This window comes from Dermacentor variabilis, chromosome 3, assembly GCF_050947875.1.
Source record: "Dermacentor variabilis isolate Ectoservices chromosome 3, ASM5094787v1, whole genome shotgun sequence".
Classification (NCBI taxonomy): domain Eukaryota; kingdom Metazoa; phylum Arthropoda; class Arachnida; order Ixodida; family Ixodidae; genus Dermacentor; species Dermacentor variabilis.
The window spans coordinates 223,373,640-223,395,752 of NC_134570.1; the positions used below are offsets into that span (position 1 = coordinate 223,373,640).

The 22,113-nt window shown below is 48.0% G+C and overlaps 1 protein-coding gene across 3 annotated transcripts in view; it reads left to right on the forward strand.

The window, feature by feature from the left end:
* The window catches only part of mRpL20 (mitochondrial ribosomal protein L20), a 98,855-nt gene that overhangs the window by 48,496 nt on the left and 28,246 nt on the right, over positions 1 to 22,113 (forward strand). For all 3 annotated transcript variants that reach the window (XM_075686888.1, XM_075686889.1, XM_075686887.1), the window contains one exon: positions 2,647 to 2,724. In XM_075686888.1, the coding sequence (XP_075543003.1) occupies positions 2,647 to 2,724 (78 nt within the window). The remainder of the gene's footprint in view (positions 1 to 2,646; positions 2,725 to 22,113) is intronic.

The window sequence follows — 22,113 nt, forward strand, 5'->3', positions numbered from 1 at the left end:
GTTCAGCTGGTCCCCAATGGCGCAGGCACTTGCTAACCCTCATAACGCAGCAATGAACTGCCGAAGAGTCTCTCCTTCCCGGCAGCTCTGGTTGTTGAAGTGGAAACGCTCCATTAGTCTGGACAGTGCTAGGTTGAAATGCGAGTGCAGTGTGGCGAGCAGCTCCCCAGCATCTTAACATGCGGCGTGGCTGGCTTGAGAAGGTCGAGCAGGAGACTGAAGATGCGAGTCCTGCAGCTGGCCAGGAAAATGTCGTGCTGTTTGGCCTCGGGTGCGTCGTTTGCCCGAAAAACGTGTACTTGTTCCTCATAAACTGGCCAGGCAGACCCATCTCTCTCAAACGGCTCGAGCCTTCCATACAGCAGCATGGTGGCAGCAATGGGGGGCGGTGTTTCGCCACTCGCGGCGCCGTGGAACGATCCGTGGGTACTCACTGCCAGTGTCACGATCCACCCGGGTTCGCAAACGAGGGAGGGCTCGAGGCACCCTCCATTGGACAGATTCTCCGCAGCGTGGTGGTGGTGAACGATGATTGACCCACTGACCACCGAGCAGCTGTTCTCGTTGTTGTTTATTGGTGCGGTGACCAATGTTGCTTACCGAACCTAGCAGGCCACTGAGCCTGGCGGGCCAACGAAGATTATGTCCGAGGGGGTGTCACATGCTTGTTACACATGTGCAGCGAGTTGTCTAAATTGTTCCAGCCTCCTGCCCACGAGCCATTCTAGATTCTCGTCGTAGCACATGACGTGCAGCCATTCTTGAAAAAGGCTTATTTGGTGCCAGAGCTCGGACATGGAAGGGCTTGCCTAGCTTCTTGAAATGTACCGAAGAAGGCTTTACCAAACCGATAACAAGACAAATATTTTGAGGATGAATTCTTTTTTGGACACAGAAGCCTGAAAACCTAGCCTGGCTTGTGGCTTTGACAATGTGTGAAAAAAGAATGTCAGCGCGAGACCAAGGCCGAGAAGAAACACAATGAAGGGTTGACCCAATGTACGGGAAATGAACTCATTGAATGAATTCATTGTTGGCCTTGCATTTCTTATGAGGAAAATTAGTGCGAAAAAAAATGGCAACTCAAGAAGAAAAGACAAGTAATACACTCATGGCTGTTTAATAGCAGGAAAGTACCACCTTGTCACGCATGCGCACAATAAAAATACAGAAGCATTGCAAGTAGAACATGTGTAGGTCAAAGGCGGCTGCGCAAGAAGTTAAGAAGTGTGACCAATCTCTAACACAGACTGCCCACTTAAATTAGCTGTAGATGTGATGTGATGTGAGTGCCTGTGTTGCTGTCACTTTCTGCCATGCCACTGCGAAATGCCATCTGTCTTAACTTCTGCACTCTCTGCCAGATGGTGTGAAGTGCCCAAGTTCGGGACAGAGGAGACTTGGGACAGCTAAGCAGCAGCAATTGGCCACCCAAGCCTCAAGCGTGTCTTGAAGAAGCTGTAAACACTCGGTGCTAATAGGCCTCACCGTATTGTGAAAGGGCCACAATAGAACCGAGGCAAGGGGTGCATTCCAGGGTGTCAAATGCAGAAAAAAGAAAGGGTCAATCAAGTGCTGGCACTAAAGAATACATGGTCGACGTAATCATGCTTGAAATGTGATACGAATAAGATATGAAATGAGTGAATAATGAATATGTAGAAGGGACAGAATAGAAAGATATTGACATGTGCACTTGTTTTTCTTTCTTTGGCTACTGCTTTTCACCGGCTAACAAATGTTAAACATTATCACTTGGCGCAGGACGCACTTGCATGTATTGAAAGTTTCGCGAATGCTATCGGTGCTTTTATCTGTTGTCGCTGAACGTTGTGTAATCTGATCATATGTGCAATGTAAATTATTTAATATTTTTTGGAAGGCACACAGGCACCAGCAGTTCTGCTGGAACCTTTGACCAGTCATGTATAAAAGCTGACACGCTTGACACGTGATTAGAACAAACTTGACTGACAAGGTGTTTGTGCACCACCACCACCTCACTGCTGCTGCAGATGTCATGCCAACAGTGGAAGCTGAAGCAGCCACTAGACCAGAACTCTGCCAGACATGTTTGCGTTCCCTGGTCAGATGTGAAAGAGGTGATGTGAAAGGGGCAAGCACCTAGAGCTGGAGCGCAGCACTCTGAATGAACCAGGTGAATGTGCTCCGAGTGCTCAATTTCAACTAGGTGAATGTAAAATGTGCTGCCAGAACACCCTAGAACACTGGAAAGTGACAAGCTGAATGTGCCATTGATATGTTTGTTTCCGTTTTGTCTGTTCTACTACTGTGCCAATGAGGCTGAATGTGACCTGCCAAGCAGGGTGCATACGCCTCCTTGAAATCCTTGAAACCCCGGAGAGAGTGATTCAAGGGCTCTTAAAACTCCTTACATAAGTGTGCTCCTTGAATTCCTTGAAAACTGGGGTTGGAGGTGACTTTTGGACGTTCAAAGTAGCCAACTCCGCTTTGTACAGTGTATGGTACAAATAAGGTTTGTTTCCTCATCCTTGAAATTTGGCATTTGCCATCTGAAATCCTTAAATTGGCTTTGTATATTGAATTCTGTACAAACCCTGTGCCCAATCACTTTGTGTGTGTGTTGTTCTCAATAAGTGCAGGTTGTGTTTCTTCTCTATGCAGGTGTGGATGGCTCGCACAGAAGCAGCATCCCTGGAACATGGCATCTCTTATGAGCCATTTTACATCAACTTGGCCAAGGTAAATTTCTTGATTTTTGGTTAACTGACCCCTGGCAGCAAATAGCTGCTGCGGGCATGGACAAAACTGTGCTGCAGTTTCTTGACATATCCATAATAAAGAGTGTGTAATTTGTTATCATAAATATGCAAAGTGTGTGGCTGCACTTGTAGTGTTGGTACAGCACAATGTGAAGGTCCTGCTCTATTTGTCAAGTGCTCACTGAGTGATATCACTTGCGGCATTGTGTAATGAGGAAGCTAAGACTATATATTATCTAAAGAGGAATCCTTAGTCTTACTTTCTACTGGTGAATTTGGGCTCACTGCAAATTCTGGCACGAACATATAAAGAATGACAGGCAAGCAGGTATACGTTGCAGCACATCATACAAGCAGCAGATGAACAAGGGAAATGTCAGCCAATGTTCATCTGGGCAGCTTTCTTTAGCATGGTTTAAACCACAAAAGTTGGGTGCAAAAGAACAACTGTGAGGTTGCTGAAAGGCGGGCGTATCTTGGTTGCAAAAGCAAAGGGAGAGGATAAAGGGCTGTAAATACGGTCTGGCTAGATTTTCTATAAAACAGAAGTGTAACATTTTATTTTTGTTGCCCTTGTAGATATGCTGAAAGGACATTGCTGGGAACAGGTCGTGGTTATTACTAATGAAGTAGATAACATAAAACTCTCCAGAAGAAAAAGCTCAGCTCCACAAAGTTGCAGAACTTGAAGGGAAAAATTGTATAGTGGGAGCATAGTTCGGTCTAAAGGAAGCGAAGCGGAGACACTTGGGCCATGCTGTGAAGCCTTCTTCAAGCTGTGTTTTTACACTATTTGTCAAATAAAGGAACCGCATTGAGTGGAAATAATGGTGCCGTTTTATTCAGAAAAAAAAAAAAAAGCTCTACAAAGTGAGTGAAACAAAATTTTCGGTAAATTTGGTACAATTTCCTTCTTTTCTCGCAGTAGGGAAAGGGTTAAAAGTGTGCGAGTACAATGAATAACAAATTATCTGCCCACCATATACATACCAAAGCTGGTTTTTATGAGAGCATTTTGGCAGATGCACGAATACTGGGACCTCATGTAACAGGTGTTCTAGAAAAATTAAAGGAGCATATGTAAAATCAAAGCTGTTTTATTTTTGGATTTCGGTAATTTGCAGGCGCTGACAAATGAAATTAGAAGGAAATCTTGTTTTGTGTGAGTTTTCAGAGTCACTCCTGCAAAAATGTCTACACTCTATTTGAGCATGTACAAGCATAGTGTTCTAATTCTGAAAATTAAAGCTGAAACTGAAGGATGCAGTCAATTGCTTAATCGCTTACATTACGACATGTTTATGTAACTTTTAAGTGAAAGTCTTTCCTAGAAGGCTTCAAAGTGCCACGGAAGATGTAGTTTATCTGCATCAGATGTGCAATACAAAAGATGTAACTTTTACAAATGTGCGTTTAGTTCCTTTATTTTTGTTAATTTTCAAAATTCTGCAAGTCCAAGGTGTGGGCCCTTGTCTCTCCTGCAAGGGCTCACACCCAGATTGTCACAACTCTCGCACAAAATGCACCAAAAAACATGTTACGCATATCGTTACGGTGCAACCAAGAGTAGCGCCAGTCAAAAGGAGACAATTTGATGTGTAGAGGTGGAATCAGTCTTGACAGCTATCTTCTCTTGTCTTCATTGTCTCTCTTGTAAATAGTGTAAATGTATCTTTATATGTGATTTCTGCAACGTAACAAATTAGTAAGAGGTGCGGGTTGCCCACGAGGAACAACCCACGAGGAGCTCCGCAGTGGTCATCACCTTGGACTGGACAACATAATGGACGAAATAAGACCCAACATGGCGCGGCCCACATCAACGCCTACAACCCCGATGGTTGTGCTGGCTCAGCTGCGGGATCCAGGAATGTTCTGCCACACCGACCACCTCAACGTGGGAGTCTGGATTGCCACGTATGAGCTTATAAGTACCCACAACAGATGGGATCCGACGATTATGTTGGCCAACTTGGTCTTTTACCTAAAAGGCACCGCAGAGGTGTGGTATGACAACCATGAGGAAAAGCTTAGCAACAGGGACATGTGAAAACAAAAGCTGAGGGACTTGTTCGGCCGTCCCACCAGGCGGAAGAGCACCGCTAAGAAAAAACTAGGGTGTTATGCCCACACAACGACAGAATCATGCATCTCTTACACCCAGGATGTGCTGGCCCTGTGCCGTAAGGCCAACAACACTATGGCTGAGTCAGATAAGGTTGGGCATGTACTGAAGGGGATTGCTGACAATGCTTTCAACCTGCTCATGTGCGAAAATTGTGAAACACTACAGGACATCGTAAAAGAGTGTCAACGCTTTGAGCAGGTCAAGGGCTGCAGCCGCATTGCAATGCTGTACGTACGTCTGCCGAAAACAGCTGCGACATCCTCTTTTGACAACAGGCTAGGAGTGCAGCAACCATCATTATTATATGACCTGGCATGGATAGTGCAGCAAGAACCAGAAGCCATGGCTCCTGCAGCCCTTTTTTCCCACCCCAGTGAGCCAAACAACTTGCCTACAGCACCATATGTGCAGGCAATAGTCTGCGAAGAACTCGCTAATCTTGTAGTTCATTCTGTATGTGCCATAGCTGCTTCACAACTGTCTCATGCTCCAGGTCCATCGACTGGTCCACAGTATCCTGCACACTACCGAAATCCAGCCGAGTGGCTTACCACAGACAATCGGCCAATCTGTTTTGCCTGCCGGCGTATCGTTTTGGTTGCTTGCCATTGTAACAACGGTTCTGTCTCCTCTCCTCTGCAACCACCATTCACCAGTTATTATCGCTCTGAACAGAGCGAGCATCGTCATCAGCCTCCATTGGCACTACAACAGCCAAACAATGACGCTCGTACTCCTTGAAACAGTCCCTCATCATCAGTCCAGGAATGCCTAGGAATTGCCTAGGAAGGTTCAGGAATGCCTAGGAATGACATTCCTGAACATATTCTTGGCTGGATAAAGGATTATTTACACCTGCGCAAACGGCAAGTTGTTCTTAATGGGGTAACATCGGCTACAATGCACGTGCTATCGGGAGTGCCTCAAGGCTCTGTGCTTGGGCCACTCTTGTTCCTTGTTTATATTGTTACGGTTAATGTTAAACCGGCTTTATTTAAGGGACGAGATTGATGGTGAAGTCAAGATGGCGTCCCGAGGCTGCACACGCTAACGTCTTCTTCCTCTTCTGCTCGCCCGGCTCATGCCGTAGCAATCCCCGGTTGCCAGACGAAGCCCGCTGGGCAAGTCCAAATCACTCGGAAAGTGCAGGGTGAAACCGCTTAAGACGGGCAACATGTACTAACTGGGTCCGGCTAGACCGACGACCAGCGGACGTCAAGCGTGCCACCACGTACGTCAAGTCACTCAAGCGATCTACAATGACGAATGGGCCCGTGTACTGGGGTAAAAACTTTTTGCATAAGCCACGTTTACGTTCCGGAGTCCACAACCACACAAAGTCTCCTTTAGCGTACGAGACAGACTGGTGTCGGTTGTCATAGCGCTCTTTCGATCGGTGTTGCGATGCCACAGTACGAAGGCGAGCGATACGCCGGGCTTCTTCGGCAAGACAAAGCGTCTTGGCAACAGAGTACTCGCTGTGAAAGTCAAACGGTAGTATAGTGTCAATGCAGCTTAGCGGTGAACGTGCGTAAAGGAGATAAAATGGACTGTAATCGGTCATCTCATGCTTTGCAGTATTATAAGCATAGGTGATGAAGGGGAGTACGTCATCCCAGTCCTTGTGATCGGAAGATACGTACATGGCCAGCATGTTAGTAAGAGTTCTGTTCGTACGTTCTACAAGCCCATTTGTCTGAGGGTGATAAGGCGTGGAATGACGGAACTGTGAACTGCAGAGACGAAGCAGTTCTTCTACGGCGTCCGCAACAAACTGACGACCGCGATCGCTAATGATGACACGGGGGGGACCATGTCGAAGAATAATGAATCGAAGCAAAAACGTTGCAACGGACACAGCTGTTGAAGATGGTACGGCCGCCGTTTCCGCGTAACGGGTCAGATGGTCGACACATACGATCACCCATCGGTTGTCGTTAGATGATCGGGGAAATGGGCCCAGAAGATCGATACCTACTTGTTCAAATGGCAGGCGAGGCGGCGGCAGAGGTTGGAGAAGACCTGGCGGAGCGGTCGTAGGGCGTTTGTAGCGTTGACATTGTTCGCAACTGGCGACGTAGTGCTTGACTGTGTCCCGCATTTTGGGCCAGTAAAAACGCTCCTGTGTCCGGTTCAAAATTCTGATGAATCCTAGATGGCCAGAGGTCACATCGTCGTGCATGGCTCTCAGTATGTCCGTTCGCAGACTCTGCGGCACCACCAGAAGGAAGCGTGCGCCTTTAGCTGAATAATTGGTCTTGTAAAGCAGGCCGTCTCGGACACAAAATCGGCCAGTAGCTCCAGGACGCGATGCGGCTACAAATAGAGGTTCCAAACTAATATCATTTTCCTGCTCTGCTTTGAAAGTCGTCGAGTCTGGGAATATAGAAGAAGTGGGAGCAAAACAGTTATCAAAATTGTCTGCGTCACACTCCGTCGTCGTCAGAGGAAGGCGGGAGAGACAGTCCGCATCTGCGTGACGACGCCCGGACTTGTAGAAAATAACGAAGTCGTACTCCTGCAGTCGAAGAGCCCAACGTGCCAGTCGTCCACTCGGGTCACGGAGATTCACCAACCAGCATAACGCGTGGTGGTCAGTAACTATAGTGAACGGGTGTCCGTAGATATAGGGCCGAAATTTGTGGACAGCGAAAACAGCTGCCAAGCATTCTTGCTCGGTCACAGTGTAATTGCGTTCCGCCTTAGTCAAAGAGCGACTAGCATAAGCCACAACGTGTTCAGCTCCGTCATGACGGTGCACTAGTACGGCACCGATGCCGATGCCACTGGCATCAGCGTGCACTTCCGTAGGTGCGGATGCATCGAAGTGACGCAATACGGGCCCTGACGTTAGTAGAAATTTTAGCTGGTGGAACGCGTCGTCGCAAGCCGATGTCCAGTTGAAGGGGACGGCTTTTTGGAGAAGACATGTTAGGGGGTACACCACGTCAGCGAACCTTGGGATGAAGCGTCGAAAATACGAGCACAGGCCCAAGAAACTCCTCAACTCCCGCGCTGACTTCGGTGCTTCGAAGGAGCTGACTGCCTCAATCTTCCGTGGATCTGGCCTCACACCGTTTTTGTCGACCAGATGCCCAAGTACTAACGTCTCCGTGTCCCCGAAACGACATTTCTTGGAATTTAGGATCAAGCCGGCTTGTTTGACACAATCCAGAACAAGACTGAGACGGCTGTTATGCTCACTCAATGTGTTGCCAAAAATCACCCATCATCGAGGTAGCACAAACAAATTTCCCATTTAAGTCCTCGGAGGATAGTATCCATGAATTGTTCGAATGTTGCTGGCGCGTTACAAAGGCCGAACGGCATAACGTTAAATTCATAAAGACCATCTGGTGTCACGAAGGCCGTTTTCTCCTTATCGTCTGGGTGCATGGGTATATGCCAATACCCTGATCGCAAATCCAGTGATGAAAAGTAGGCAGCGGAATGTAAACAATCGATGACATCATCAATTCTAGGAAGTGGATACACATCCTTTTTGGTGACTGCATTCAGTTTCCTGTAATCAACGCAAAACCGCCACGATCCATCCTTCTTCTTTACTAAGATTACTGGTGCCGCCCACGGACTAGAGGACTCTTGAACAACACTTTTCCGCAGCATGTCTTTCACCTGTTCAGCAATAACTGTCCTCTCTGTTGCAGAAACGCGGTAAGGCTTTTGCCGAATGGGATGCGCAGATCCGGTGTCAATTCTGTGGCGAGCACGAGAACGAGGGAGTGAAACCCGCTTGTCGCCTTGTGCGAAATCGAATACAGAAAGATGTGCCCACAAAACTTCTGCGAGAACGTGGCGCTCATTTGAGGGCAGCGCCTTGTTGATCATCCATAGGATCTGCTCTTCAGAAGTGCTTTGGTGAGGATCGCTAGTACGAGACTGCTCCTCCTCGCTTAGAACTGTAATGGAGCTGTAAGTAATCTCGTCAACTTCAGCGAGCTTCATATCACGCAGAAGAACAGCAGGGACGCAAGAACAATTGAAAGCCCACCAATTTGAGACGCCATTCACTACTCTCATGACAGAGCGTGGTACGAGTACATCTTTCTTTGCGCAGCTCGACGTAAGTGGCTGGACTTGCGCGTCAAACGATGAAAGGTTGGCAGCAGCGAAGTTGACAGGGATACGTGACAGCGACCAAGGCGGTACCAGCAAATCTTTCGAAACAACACAATAGTTTTTCACTGGTAAGGATGTGTCGGCAAGGGTGGCGAGAAGCGTGCTATTCAAAGTAATTTCGCCTGTGCCACAGTTAACGGATGCACCACAATCCTGAAGAAAGTCAATCCCGAGAATCACGTCGTGAGTGCACCGCGGTAGTACGAGAAATTCTGTTATAAGATCTTCTCCTCCGAACAAAACACTTGCAACACAAATACCAAGGGGAACTAGGCACTCTCCACTGACACCACGAAACGTCACACTACCATTCCACGGGAACATAACTTTCCGACCCAGCCTCTCTTTGAATGTCACACTCATGACGGAAACAGTAGCACCAGTATCCACTAATGCTGTTGCAGGTATACTATCAATTAACACACGCACTTTGTTCTTCACCATCATAATAGACAGAGGAGTATTTCGCAGAGACGCAGACTGTCCGGCGACCTTACCTCCATCGGTCGCGCCGGCTAGTTTCCCGACGGCGGTGGTGACGCATCACGTCGCTGTGGTGACGGTGAACGGCGTTGGCGACTGGTTGGGGGCGTCAGGCTACGGTCTGAAGCTGGCGAGCCACTCCTTCTACTATATTGACGGAAGGTATTCCGGGGTGGCGCGCCTGTGGTGTTTGCACTATCAGGGTCTGTCGGCCAACGGTTGTCATAACTATCACGTTCAAAAGTAGGCCAAGTTGGTGGTGGGCCATATCTTGTCTGTCGGCGCCGGCGACAAAAACGAGCAATGTGTCCCGAGGCGCCACAGCTGTAACACACAGGCGATGCGCGACCGACGTTGTAAACCTCGGGGTCAATCCTGGGACGCTGCGAATAATAAATGCGATCTTCCGAATTCCGATTCGTGGTGGTAGCTCGACGAGTTCATTGATCGGGCGTCACGTCGTTGGGAAAGGTACATCGGTGCTGTCGCAGCTGATCTACTCGACACTCTGCAACGCCTGGCATGGCAGACAATGCGGACACAGCAGATGCATGTTCTTGAGGTTGGTTGGGAGCCCACCCAAGCTGGTCGACATCCGCCCCTTTGGTGTGTCTTTCAAGTTCTTCGTGAACAATTTGCCTTACAGTTGCCGCAAGGTCTAGTTGAAAACTGTAGTTGTCATTGTCTTCAACGCTTGCCACCGTTGTCACATTTGCTAACCTGCCGAACTTAGGCGTGATACGGCGCAGCTTCAAGGCCTCAAATGTGCGGCAATGCTTGATGAGGTCGGCGACCGAGGCGAGACTCTCCTTTCCGATTAAATAATTGTACACATCCTCGGCTATGCCTTTAAGAAGGTGTCCAACCTCGTCCTCTTCGGACATTCGAGGATTGACCGTTCTGCAAAGCTTCAGGATTGCCTCAATGTACGTAGTACAGGTCTCACCTGGGACTTGAGCGCGCTAAAGCAATGTCTGCTCCGCCCGCTTCCTTTTCGTGGTGGAATCGCCGAAGCACTCAGTAAGGTGAGTAATGAAGCTGTCCCACGTTGTGCAGATATCTTCATGGTTCTCGAACCACACTAGCGCAGTGTCTGTGAGGAACAGAACCACATTGTCGAGCTGAGCCGTGGAGTTCCAGCCGTTGTACTTGCTCACACGCTTGTAGTGGATGAGCCATTCCTCCACGTCCTCGCCGAATTTTCCTGAGAAAGGGCGGGGCTCCATCTGATGCATCCAGGCGGCGGTTGTTTGTACTGGAGCAGCCAGAGAAGGCTATTGGTCACCGCTGTGGGACATCGGGATCTCAAGTGGTGTTGGGGGCAGTCGAGCGAGGCGTCGGCTCCGGCGTGGTGCTTGCTGCAGCAGCTCCGTCGTCTTGGTCGAAGTACCCAGCACCTCCACCACAAAACTGTTACGGTTAATGTTAAACCGGCTTTATTTAAGGGACGAGATTGATGGTGAAGTCAAGATGGCGTCCCGAGGCTGCACACGCTAACGTCTTCTTCCTCTTCTGCTCGCCCGGCTCATGCCTTAGCAATATTAATGATTTAGTAGTAGGCCCTAAATCAACAGTTAGACTGTATGCCGACGACTGCGTCATGTATCGTACAGTGAAATGTTGTGCCGATATGTCTGTCTTACAGGACGACCGTGAAAAAGTATCTATCTGGTGCAAGCGGTGGCAGATGACTCTGAATACTGGTAAATGCTACCATGTGCAGTTTACAAAGAAAAAGAAAAAATTCCCCAGTTCCTATTGCATAAATAATATTGCACTCAGTACCGCTAAGGATGTTAAGTACCTCGGAGTTACGTTTTCTGAAACGCTTGACTGGACTAATCATGTTAACTCAATTAGCGCGGAAGCTTACCGTCTTCTTCACTTTTTCCAACAAAATTTTAAGCATTCTCCTTCATCACTGAAGGCAACCCTGTATTTAACAAACGTCAGGCCTATTCTAGAATATGCATGCGTTATCTGAGATCCATATACTAAAAACCTCACAGAAAAAATAGAACACGTCCAGAAGCAAGCAGCACGCTTCGTAACAGGAAATTATAATTTTACTATCAGAGGATCCGGAATATGGGAAGGGTTGGGTTGGAAAACTCTTTCTTCACGCAGGAAAATCCTCACATTGAAATTCCTTTATCATATACATAAAAGTAAAACTGGTATCGACAAAACACTGTTCATGAAGGAGCCAGCCGCATTACGTTTCTTCTAGGAGAGACCATGCTAACAAAATTAGAGCTTATCAGTGCCGTACCAATGTGTTTAAGTATTCATTTTTTCCTAACACGATTAACGATTGGAATGAGCTCCCTAATGAAGTGATGGCAGCTTCTAGTTTTGAAAATGCTATTGAGAGCCATATTCTTTGATTGTTCTGTTATTCATCTCGCACATATGCTACTTTTTTTTATAGTTATTTACTTTTGTTACTCACTTTGTTTTGTACTTTGTTAGTTTGCCTTTCGCTTTTCCTAATTTCAGTGCTCAAACTATATTGTATTTACTGATGTATTCTTTTGATGTTGCTGAATATGTTCCCATTGTGACCACCTGTATTTTAACCCCCTACGATAATGCCGTACAGGTGATGGAAGTATGCCGAATAAATAAAAAAAATTGGAGGCTTATCAAGGTTAAGCCCAGTGGATGCGAAGCATCCACTGGGCTTAACCTTAGCGTATCCTTAGCGTTTGGAGGCATCTTGACCGCATACACGCCCGGCACAAAGACGCTGGCGCGGTTGCGGGCACAGAGACTGACGAGACGGTGGGCGCGCGCCGCTTCATCCGTGGCGTGACGTCACATATCACGTGATGCAGCGATGGTGGCGCCGCCGCCGCGTCGCGCGCGACGGCGCGAACCGAAGCGTGGAGGCCTCCGCCGGGCGACGTCCGACGGCGCGATATGAGGCCCCATCTGCAGCCGGTGTGACGTCATCACGTGACGTCACATCATGTGATCTCACTTCAGGGTCAATGGTGGCCACTGCGGGGAGGCGACTGACGGCGCGATATGAGGTCCCATCTGCAGCCGGTGTGACATCATCACGTGACGTCATGTCACGTGACCTACTTGAAGGTCACTTGAAGGTCAATGGTGGCCACCGCCGGGAGGCGACCGACGGCGCGATATGAGGCCCCATCTGCAGCCTGTGTGACGTCATCACATGACGTCATGTCACGTGACCCCACTTCAGGGTCAATGGTGGCCACCGCCGGGCGTCGCACGAAGGCCCGAAACCTACGTTAATATGCTTCGCATAAAAATAAGTCCCTTTTGCCACCCGTTCGTCGACCATCATCCCTATCGCCGCAGGCTCGATGCCCACCATCTCTGATGCAGCCCCGATGTCCGTCTCTGGAAAACTAAGCGAGAGGCTTTTTCTGGCTGGTTTTCCGAGCTTCTGCCTGGTACAGCTGGCAGAATAACTGTTAGCGGAAATGCACCAAAAAAAGAAGAAGACACGCAAAACCGAGATCAATATTTCGAACATGGCTGCCATTCCATATGTGCATGGGGTGTCCCATAGATTGAGAAAGGCTGCCGGAAGGGCGGGTGTTTCAATTGTTTTTTCAGCTCCAGGAAAGCTGAACGCCTTATGCGGAGGGTCAAACAAGACAATCCCCACAAAAAAGGTTGCGACAAGAAACATCAGGAGCCCCTCACCAGCTGCATCACAGGAGTCGTTTATGAAATACCCTTGAAGTGCAGGTGCTGCTAAGTGGGACAAACGGGACACTGCTTCAGTGATCGCCTCAGGGAGCATGCCAACAACATAAAACAAAATTACAGCAGCAATCTTGCTCTGCATTGCAGGTCATGTAAATGTATCCCCTATTTTAGAAAAGTCACTGTCATCAAAAACACGCTGACCAGCACACATGTGAAATTATCAAAGCATTTGCCATCACCCAATGTAGTCCTTCATGCACCAGTTTACCATCCATCCAGTTATAAGACAAGGAAATCACGTATCTGCAAATTTAACTGATCTCCGTCCACCTGCACTCTCAAGTCATTCTTTTCATGTTTTCACGCCATTTATGTTTTTACTATTACTTCTCTGCCTATATATTCTGCGCTCGTGATATAAATATACTTGTTGGAAGTCAGTGCCTGTGTGGTGTGCCGCTTTTCCCTGTCCTGTTATTCGCACTGTTTGCTAAAGAATGTGTTTGTACCAACAAGCCCGGTTAGCCACTATTCTGAAGTTAGCAAGATGATTGCACCTGATCTTCCGGCACGAGCTGCTGACCTTCACTGTCTCTTGGAAACTTACCGCAACATTTTTTACCTTGACGGCCGTCCTTTAGCCCAGACATTGGTGTTCACCCATCGTATTTACACCGCAGACGCCAATTCGATATGCTGCCAGCCATATTGTGTTTTACATCTTGAACGACAAGTGATACAAGGAGAAGTCAATGAGATGTTGACTAAAGGCGTTATCGAGCCATCTTGCAGTCTGTGGGCATCCCCTGTCATCCTTGTCAAGAAGAAGGACGGCAGTTGGTGCTTTTGTATGGATTACAGACACCTCAACGAAATCACATGCAAGGATGGCTACCCTTTGCCACTTATTGGTGACACCTTGGATTGCTTGCATGGAGCCAAGTACTTTTCATCTATAGACCTCCGATCAGGCTATTGGCTAATCTCGGTAGATGACATGGACCGTGAGAAAACTGCATAACACCTGACTGCCTCTACCAATTCAAAGTTATGCCGTTTGGCCTTTGTGATGCCTGGCAACCTTTGAAAGAATGATGGACTCCTTACTTTGTGGGCTATAAATGGTCCGCATGTCTGTGTTATCTGGACGATGTTGTAGTCTTTTCACCAACTTTTACGAGTCATCTAATGCATCTATCGGCTATTCTTGCTGTTTTCTGATGCATCAGCCTGCATTTGAACTCATTCAAGTGCCACTTTGGACATCGTCAAATTACCATTCTTGGCCATGTCGTCAGTGCCACTGGTGTTCAAGCCAACGCTGACAAGATTGGTACTATCCAGACCTTTCGTGTTCAGTCTTTGCCCACAGAAGTAAGAAGCTTTGTTGGACTGTGCTCGTGTTCCATCGTTTAATCAAGAATTTTGCAAAAACGGCTTGCCCACTCACAGACTTACTTAAGAAGGACGTTGCTTTCACATGAGGCCTTGCTCAAACCAAAGCCTCTGCCCTCGTACGCTTGCTCACGGCTCCCCCATTGCTGGCTCATTATGATCCATCTGCTGCCACTGAAGTTCACAAGGATGTTAGTGGCCATGGAATTGGGGCTGTACTTGTTCAATGGCAGTGTAACGCAGGGTGTGCATACGCCAGCTGCCTTCTGTCACCCGCCGAGAGGAATTTTTTTTATTACCGAATGGGAGTGCCTGGCGTTAGTTTGGGCAGTTGCCAAATTCTGCCCCCTATTTGTACAGTTGCACATTTTCCGTGGTTACCGATCACCACACCTTGTACTGGCTCTCCTCACTTAAAAACCCCACTGGACTGGGAGATGGGCGCTACGGCTCCAAGAATATTCATCTGGCATTTTATACAAGTCAGGCCGCTTGCACAAGGACACTGACTGCCTCTCTTGTTATATGATGCGCATGACACCAACTCTTGCATCCTGGCCATGGCTGATCTGCATGACATCTGCACTGAACAATGGCGCAATGACTGCTTACGTGTTCTCATCGATCGTCTCCAATTCTGGACATTCGGAGCCCACGCTGCATCTGTTCATGCTCTGTGGTGACATTCTCTGCCGTCACAGCTTACGCCCTGAAGGACCACAATTTTTACTCGTTGTACCACGCCATCTCCGGACATCAGTTCTTGAGCAGTTGTACGATGCCCCTACTGCAGGCCATCTTGGCGTTCCACGTACTTACGACCACATACAGCACTGCTTCTACTGGCCAGGCTTGCACTGCTTTGTGCACCGCTATGTTGCAGCCTGTGCACTCTGTCAATGCCGCAAGAAACCTGCTGTGCTGCCCGCTTCACCCCATCCATGTGCCCTCAAAACTCTTCTTTGTGTCGGTCTTCTTGGCCTCGCTTTGGTGTCCAGGGTGTTGTATACAGGGCGTCCCAACTATCATGCACCAAGACTTAAAAATAAATAGCAATTGCTTTACTTGAAGAGAGCCTAGTGCATATTGTTTCCATTACAGTGGAGTAGCCATCAGTAGTTTTTTTGTTGCTGAGATTTCATTAGGAAATTATAAATAATTATGCCGGAGTCTGCTGCAATGTTGCTCCCTTTCACGCCATATCAGATCTTCTCGGCCCTTTTCCGACATCAAAATTTGGCAATAAGTGAGTCATTGTTGCCACTGATTACGTGACCTGCTATGCAATCATGCAAGCTTTGCACACAAGCTGTGCAACGGGGGTGCCAGATTTCTTTTTACCCGATGTCATCCTCTATCACATCACACCCCGGCAGCTCCTCACTGATTGCGGCCACACCCAGATGCCTACACCAGGCGTTATGCCTGGTGTAGGTATTTCGGCATGCGGCTCTTATCACATGATGGTGCAAATGTCCTGTCACGGGCCAGTCTCGCTGCAGCTGACCTTGTTTATCTATCGCACGCTTGAGAGCAGCAGAATAACAGTGTGCAAGCGCCCTGTCACCATGGTATTTTTTCATATTTCGCGGGTTTTGTAGCGGGTGACAGACTGACGGAGACGATCCAAGAGCACGTACCGCACTGCTTTATTTCAGTGACAGCAAGCTATATATATAGGCTGCTTGCCTATGACGTAACATAAAAGAACGAATCGTGTTTGACACGTGTGGCACAGCACTTCATATCACTTCTCCCTTTCTTTTAAAACTGCAGTCTTTGCACGGGTCTTCGTTGTCGGGTAGACCTCCGTAAGACCGGCGGACTTGGGGGACAGAGAGTCTGTTCGGCTGGGAGGGATGTTGGAGGTATTGTCGAAGGAACAGGCGCAGTGCCAGTTGGTTCTGGAGTGGCCAGGCTGCACCGGCCTTCTGGCGTTGACGTGGCCCGATTCTTGTTGTCCGGGCTGGGCTGAAGCGAGTCGGGAGCCTCCGCTTTTGCGGAGGCTCCCGACTCGCTTTTGGTCGAAAATTTGGTCGAAGTGACGCCTGGCTAGGCGATCTGGAGTGTCGACCGTTACCAGGCGTAACCCTCTGTGCTCTTGACGATGCCTGGACGCCAACGCTTCCCTTGGCCAAAGTTGCGCACCCACGCCTGGTCGCCGGACTGGAATCTGGGAGGCTGCGAGTAACTTCGAGGTAGAGAAGGGACGCAAGTATCCAAGCGCGAACGAATTTGGTAGTTCAGCAGCATCTCTGAAGGAGACTTGCTGCACGGTAGTGGGGTACGTCGATAGCCTAGCAACACTCGCGCTAGTTTTGTTTTTAGATTGTTCACCATAGAGTGGCTTAAGAAGGCCATCCTTTATTGTGCGGACCGCACACTCTGCCAGACCATTAGATTGTGGGTGGTACGGCGCACTACGTAGATGAGTTATGTTGTTGACAGTCATGAACTGGGAAAACTGCTGGATTGCAAACTGAGGCCCGTTATCTAATACAACTGTTTGCGGCAAGCCAAAGCGAGCAAACAATTCTCGAAGCCGCGCGATTGTGACTTCTGTGGTCGTCAACTTGACGGGAAGTGCCTTAATCCATTTAGTATGCGAGTCGACGACTATCAACAGCATGTGTCCCTCTATTGGTCCGGCATAATCAATGTGAAGCCTTGACCATTTGGTTCCCTTTTCTGGCATTGGCTGAGCTTGTACGCATGAAATGCACGAATATGCAAGGCTTTCGATCTCACCATCCAACCCAGGCCACCAGAACAGCGTCCGAGCCAGTCTTTTCATCGCAGATGCACCCTGGTGTGACCGATGTAGCTCAGCGAGCATGGAGACTCGCGCTTTGCGGGGTATGACGATGCGATGACCCCAGTAGAGCAGGCCTTCTACGCTTGACAGCGCCAGTCTTCTGCAAAAATAAGGTTGAAAGTGAATGTGACACGGTGACAAGCGTTTAGGCCACCCATTCAGTACAAAGTGCTGCACAACGCTAAGGTTTTCATCTTCGTTCGTCAGCGCCTGTATGGCATCCGCTGGCACGAACGAGCTGTCAAGGGTCTCTGAAGACAGCACGTATTCTGGTAAGGTGCCCGATCGACAAACATCTGTTATCGGCACGGGCAAGCGGCTGAGTGCGTCTGCGTTGGCGTTTTCCTTGCCGGCCTTGTACTCTATGCGGTAGCTATATTGGTTTAGAAGCAGAGCCCATCTCTGAATACGTGCCGACGCCATTGGGGGCACAGGTCGATCTTCTCGTAGAAGTCCCACCAGTGGTTGGTGGTCCGTGACCAATACAAACTCACGGCCCAGCAGGTAGTCTCGAAACTTTGTTACTCCGAATACCAGTGTGAGCGCTTCCTTCTCGAGCTGAGAATAATTCTTTTTGGCGTGTGTTAACGTGCGTGAACGGAAGGCAGTGGGCTTATCCAATTTCCCAATTCGGTGCGAGATTACGGCACTTAAACCCGAAGGTGACGCATCACATTCCAAGCACACTGGTTGGTTGGGATCGAAATACGTCAGAACAGGCGAACTCAGAAGTGTTTGTTTAGCCTTGAGATATGAATTTTTCTGTGCCATTCCCCAGTGCCATTTATGTTCTTTTTCAAGCAGAAGATACAACGGGGCCAGCATCGTTGACATGTGTGGCAAGAACCGGTGATAATATGTCAACAGACCCAAAAACGAGCGCAAATCGCTAACATTTGTAGGCCGTGGCGAGTCGCGTATTGCTGCTAGGTTCTTCTCAAGCGGATGCAAGCCGTCTTTGTCAATGCGACGGCCCAGGTAGATGATTGAGTCTTTGCGAAAATGGCGTTTTTCGGCTTTCAGCTTGATACCATTTTCTTGAAGCCTGCGCAAGACATCCCGAAGCACTGAGCCATTGTCTTCTTGACGTTCCGCTATCAATACCTCGTCTAAATACAGCTGCACGGCTGGAAGACCGGCCAGGACCGTTTCCATGCGCCGCTGAAAAATCGCAGGAGCAGAGGCAACTCCAAACGGAAGACGGTTATAGCAGAACAACCCCTTGTGAGTGTTTATCACGGCCAACTTCCTCGCCTCCTCATCCAAAGGGAGTTTGTTATATGAATCTTTAAGGTCCAGTGTTGTGAAAAATGATCCCCCATGTAGCGATGTGAAAATGTCTTCAATGTTTGGTAAAGGGTACTGCTCAGTTATGCAGGCAGCATTGATTGTGGTTTTGAAATCTCCGTAGATGCGAAGGGACCCGTCTTTCTTCAGTACTGGTACAATTGGTGCCACCCACTCAGAATGTGCTATGGGTGATAATATGCCTTGCTCTACTAAACGGTCCAGCTCAGTTTCCACTTTTTCACGAAGAGCATAAGGGATTGACCGCGCCTTGTGGAACTTCGGTTGGGCGCCTTCTCGAATGTGGAATTTCACAGGTGGCCCCTGAATGTTTCCAAGTCCTGGCTCAAAAAGGGCAGAAAACTCGGTCCTGAGGCTGTCAGGATCTGCTGACGTCAATTGAACTTTAGTGAGAAACCCGGACGGCAAAAGCGAGAACGCTTGGATTAAGTCCCTTCCGCAAAGGCTGGGAGCTGAGCAGCCTGTAACTATCAGTGTGGCAGGTACAGTCTTCCCCGCAAAATGGGCTTCAAGGTGCAGTTCACCGACAGTGGGTAGCTTGCCCAAGTAACAGCTGAGCGTGTGTTTGCATTTCGATAAGCGTGGCCAACTCAGACGGTGCTTTAGATACACCTCCTGCGGAATGATAGAAAACGGTGATCCCGTGTCAGTAATCATGTTCAAGGGCACGCCACCCCAGCGGATAACTCTGCGGAACGCCTGGAGCAAAGATTTGTTTTCCCGCGATTCCTGCAATATGAAGACTGATGAAATATCGCCTTCCTCTATTTCGGATACAGCGCTCTCATAACGAACTGCGTTAGCGACGCCGTTGCGCCTAGGATCAGCCCGGAGCCCCGACTGGGAGCGGCATTTTCTTGCGAAATGACCAGTCTTCCGACAGCGAAAACACTGCTCCTTTTTGTGCAGGCAGTCGCTTGCTTCGTGATTGTAGTTTCCGCAGCGTGCGCACTCAGTATGGCTTTGCTTATCTTTGGTGAAGGTCAGATATCGGCGCGATTTACTCGCTACCGTGCACACCGCTGCCTCATTATCAGGTCTAGTCATGGCGCTTACTTCCAGTGCGGCTGTCTCTGCCGCTACGGCAATCGTTTCAGCCTGGGCAAGTGTGAGCTCAGTTTTTTTCAAGCAACGTCTGCTGCACCGCCCGATTTCGTATGCCAAAAACAATGCGGTCCCTTAACATATGGTCCAGACTGGTGCCGAAGTGACAATTATCCGCAAGCTTGCATAGCTCAACAACATAGTCCCAGACAGATTCGTTTGCAGCCTGGTCCCTTGTAAAGAACTTGTAACTTGCGGCAACCTCATTAGTCTTCGGCGCATAGTGGTTATTTAGGATGGTAAGTGCGTCCTTGTAACTCAGGCCATTTACTTTCTGGGGGGCACAGTGTCCAGCAAGAATGCCTACCGTCTTCGTTGACAGTGTCGAAACCAAGAGTGCCCTTTTCTTATCATCTGTCTTAATATCATTTGCTTCAAAAAATGCCTCCAGTCGAGTTAAGTAAATATCCCACTTATCTTGATTTTCGTCGAAACTTGGGGTACCGAGGTTCGTAGCCAGGGCCATGACTGCCGATGCTCCGTAGACTCGATTACTTTCAGTACCCAGCAGGACTCCCAGCGCTACCGAGACACCACTGTTCGTGGCGGGGGCTCCGCGGGGTGGTTACCCTCGTCGCCACTGTTGTAGCGGGTGACAGAGTGACGGAGACGATCCAAGAGCACGTACCGCACTGCTTTATTTCAGTGACAGCAAACTGTATATATAGGCTGCTTGCCCATGACGTAACATAAAAGAACGAATCGTGTTTGACACGTGTGGCACAGCACTTCATATCAGCGGGCTTTCTTTGGAATGCGGAAAAAAGGACCACGTGAGGTATATCGTGTTGGAAACAATTGATTGAGAGGTTTCTCAAGGTGCTCTGCAATTTTGCGTATCGCACTTGGGGTCTGCAGCCAATGCTTTAGTTAGTTAAGAGGAAAATAAAAAATCGCCTGAGTAACCTTAGGCCAGTGCCAACATTATCCATTCAGTTTAACTTTTTTCATTTCATTTCATTTATTATACCCTTCAGGGCCAAGGGCATTGCAGAGGGGGAGTGGTAAATACAAAAAGAAGACAAAAACAATTGGTTACATGTGTGTTTAAATGGCACCTGTATATACAATATTAGCTAAGGCTTCACGGAACTGTTCATAATTAATAAGGCCTACAACTTCGGCGGGAAGATGGTTCCAGTCACGTGAGGTTCGCGGCAGGAATGATTATGAAAAACTTTTAGTGTTGCATGACAAAATACCAACTTTGTACTGATGATCAATGCAACGGGATACATAAATTGGATGGGGGATTAGGTGATCTCGTAGAGTATGGTGAGGGTACAACTTGTGGAAGAGGGCAATACGAAACACTTTTCTGTGAGATGCCAGCGATGGGAGGCAAAGATTAGATTTCATGTTAGTTATACTCGCTGTGCGATTGTAGTTAGCAAGAATAAAACGTACAGAGTTATTTTGAACCATCTCGAGGTCAGTGATTAGGTTTTCATGAGCAGGGTCCCATACCGGAGTCGCGTATTCAAGTTTCGGTCATAATAATGTTTTATATAACAAAAGTTTCAAATTAGTAGGTACGTTGAAAAAGTTGCGACGTAGGTAGCCAAGCATGGCGATTAGCGTTTTTGATTATGTTTTCAGTATGAAGAGACCAGTTTAGGTTAGAAGGGATCTAAACACGAAGATATTTATATGAAGAAACTGATTCCAACGACATGTTGTTAATGCAGTACGACGGTATTGTAGATGTTTTCCTAGAAACACGCATGACTTTGCATTTGTTAATATTGAGCTCCATTAACCATTCATTGCACTAGTTCCCTATCGTGGTAAGGTCTGACTGAAGTAATTCAATATCGTTAGCATTGGTAACTTCTCTGAAGATGACGCAATCATCAGCGAATAGATGGATATGGGAGTTGATAAGCGAGGAAAGATCATTAATGTAAATTAGGAACAGTAGGGGTCCAAGGACGGAACCCTGTGGAACACCTGAACGGACCTCTGTAAAACCAGAGTTAATGCGGTTAGCACAAACAAATTGCGAGCGGTTGAGAAGAAAACACTCAATCCATTTCAAAAGGTTATCGTCTATGTTAAATTATTTTAGTTTATGAAGTAATAGTTTGTGACACACCTTGTCAAATGCTTTTGAAAAATCTAAGAATATACAATCAGCTAGTGATGATTCGTCAAGAATATGGTGTAGTGCATGTGTAAATGATATTAATTGGGTTTCACAGGAGTAAGATTTCCGAAAACCGTGCTGTGCTGACGTAAAAAATGAGTTCAATTCAAGGAAATTAACCAGATTTTAGAAGAGTTAACTGCTGGGCTAGTTGGTGATC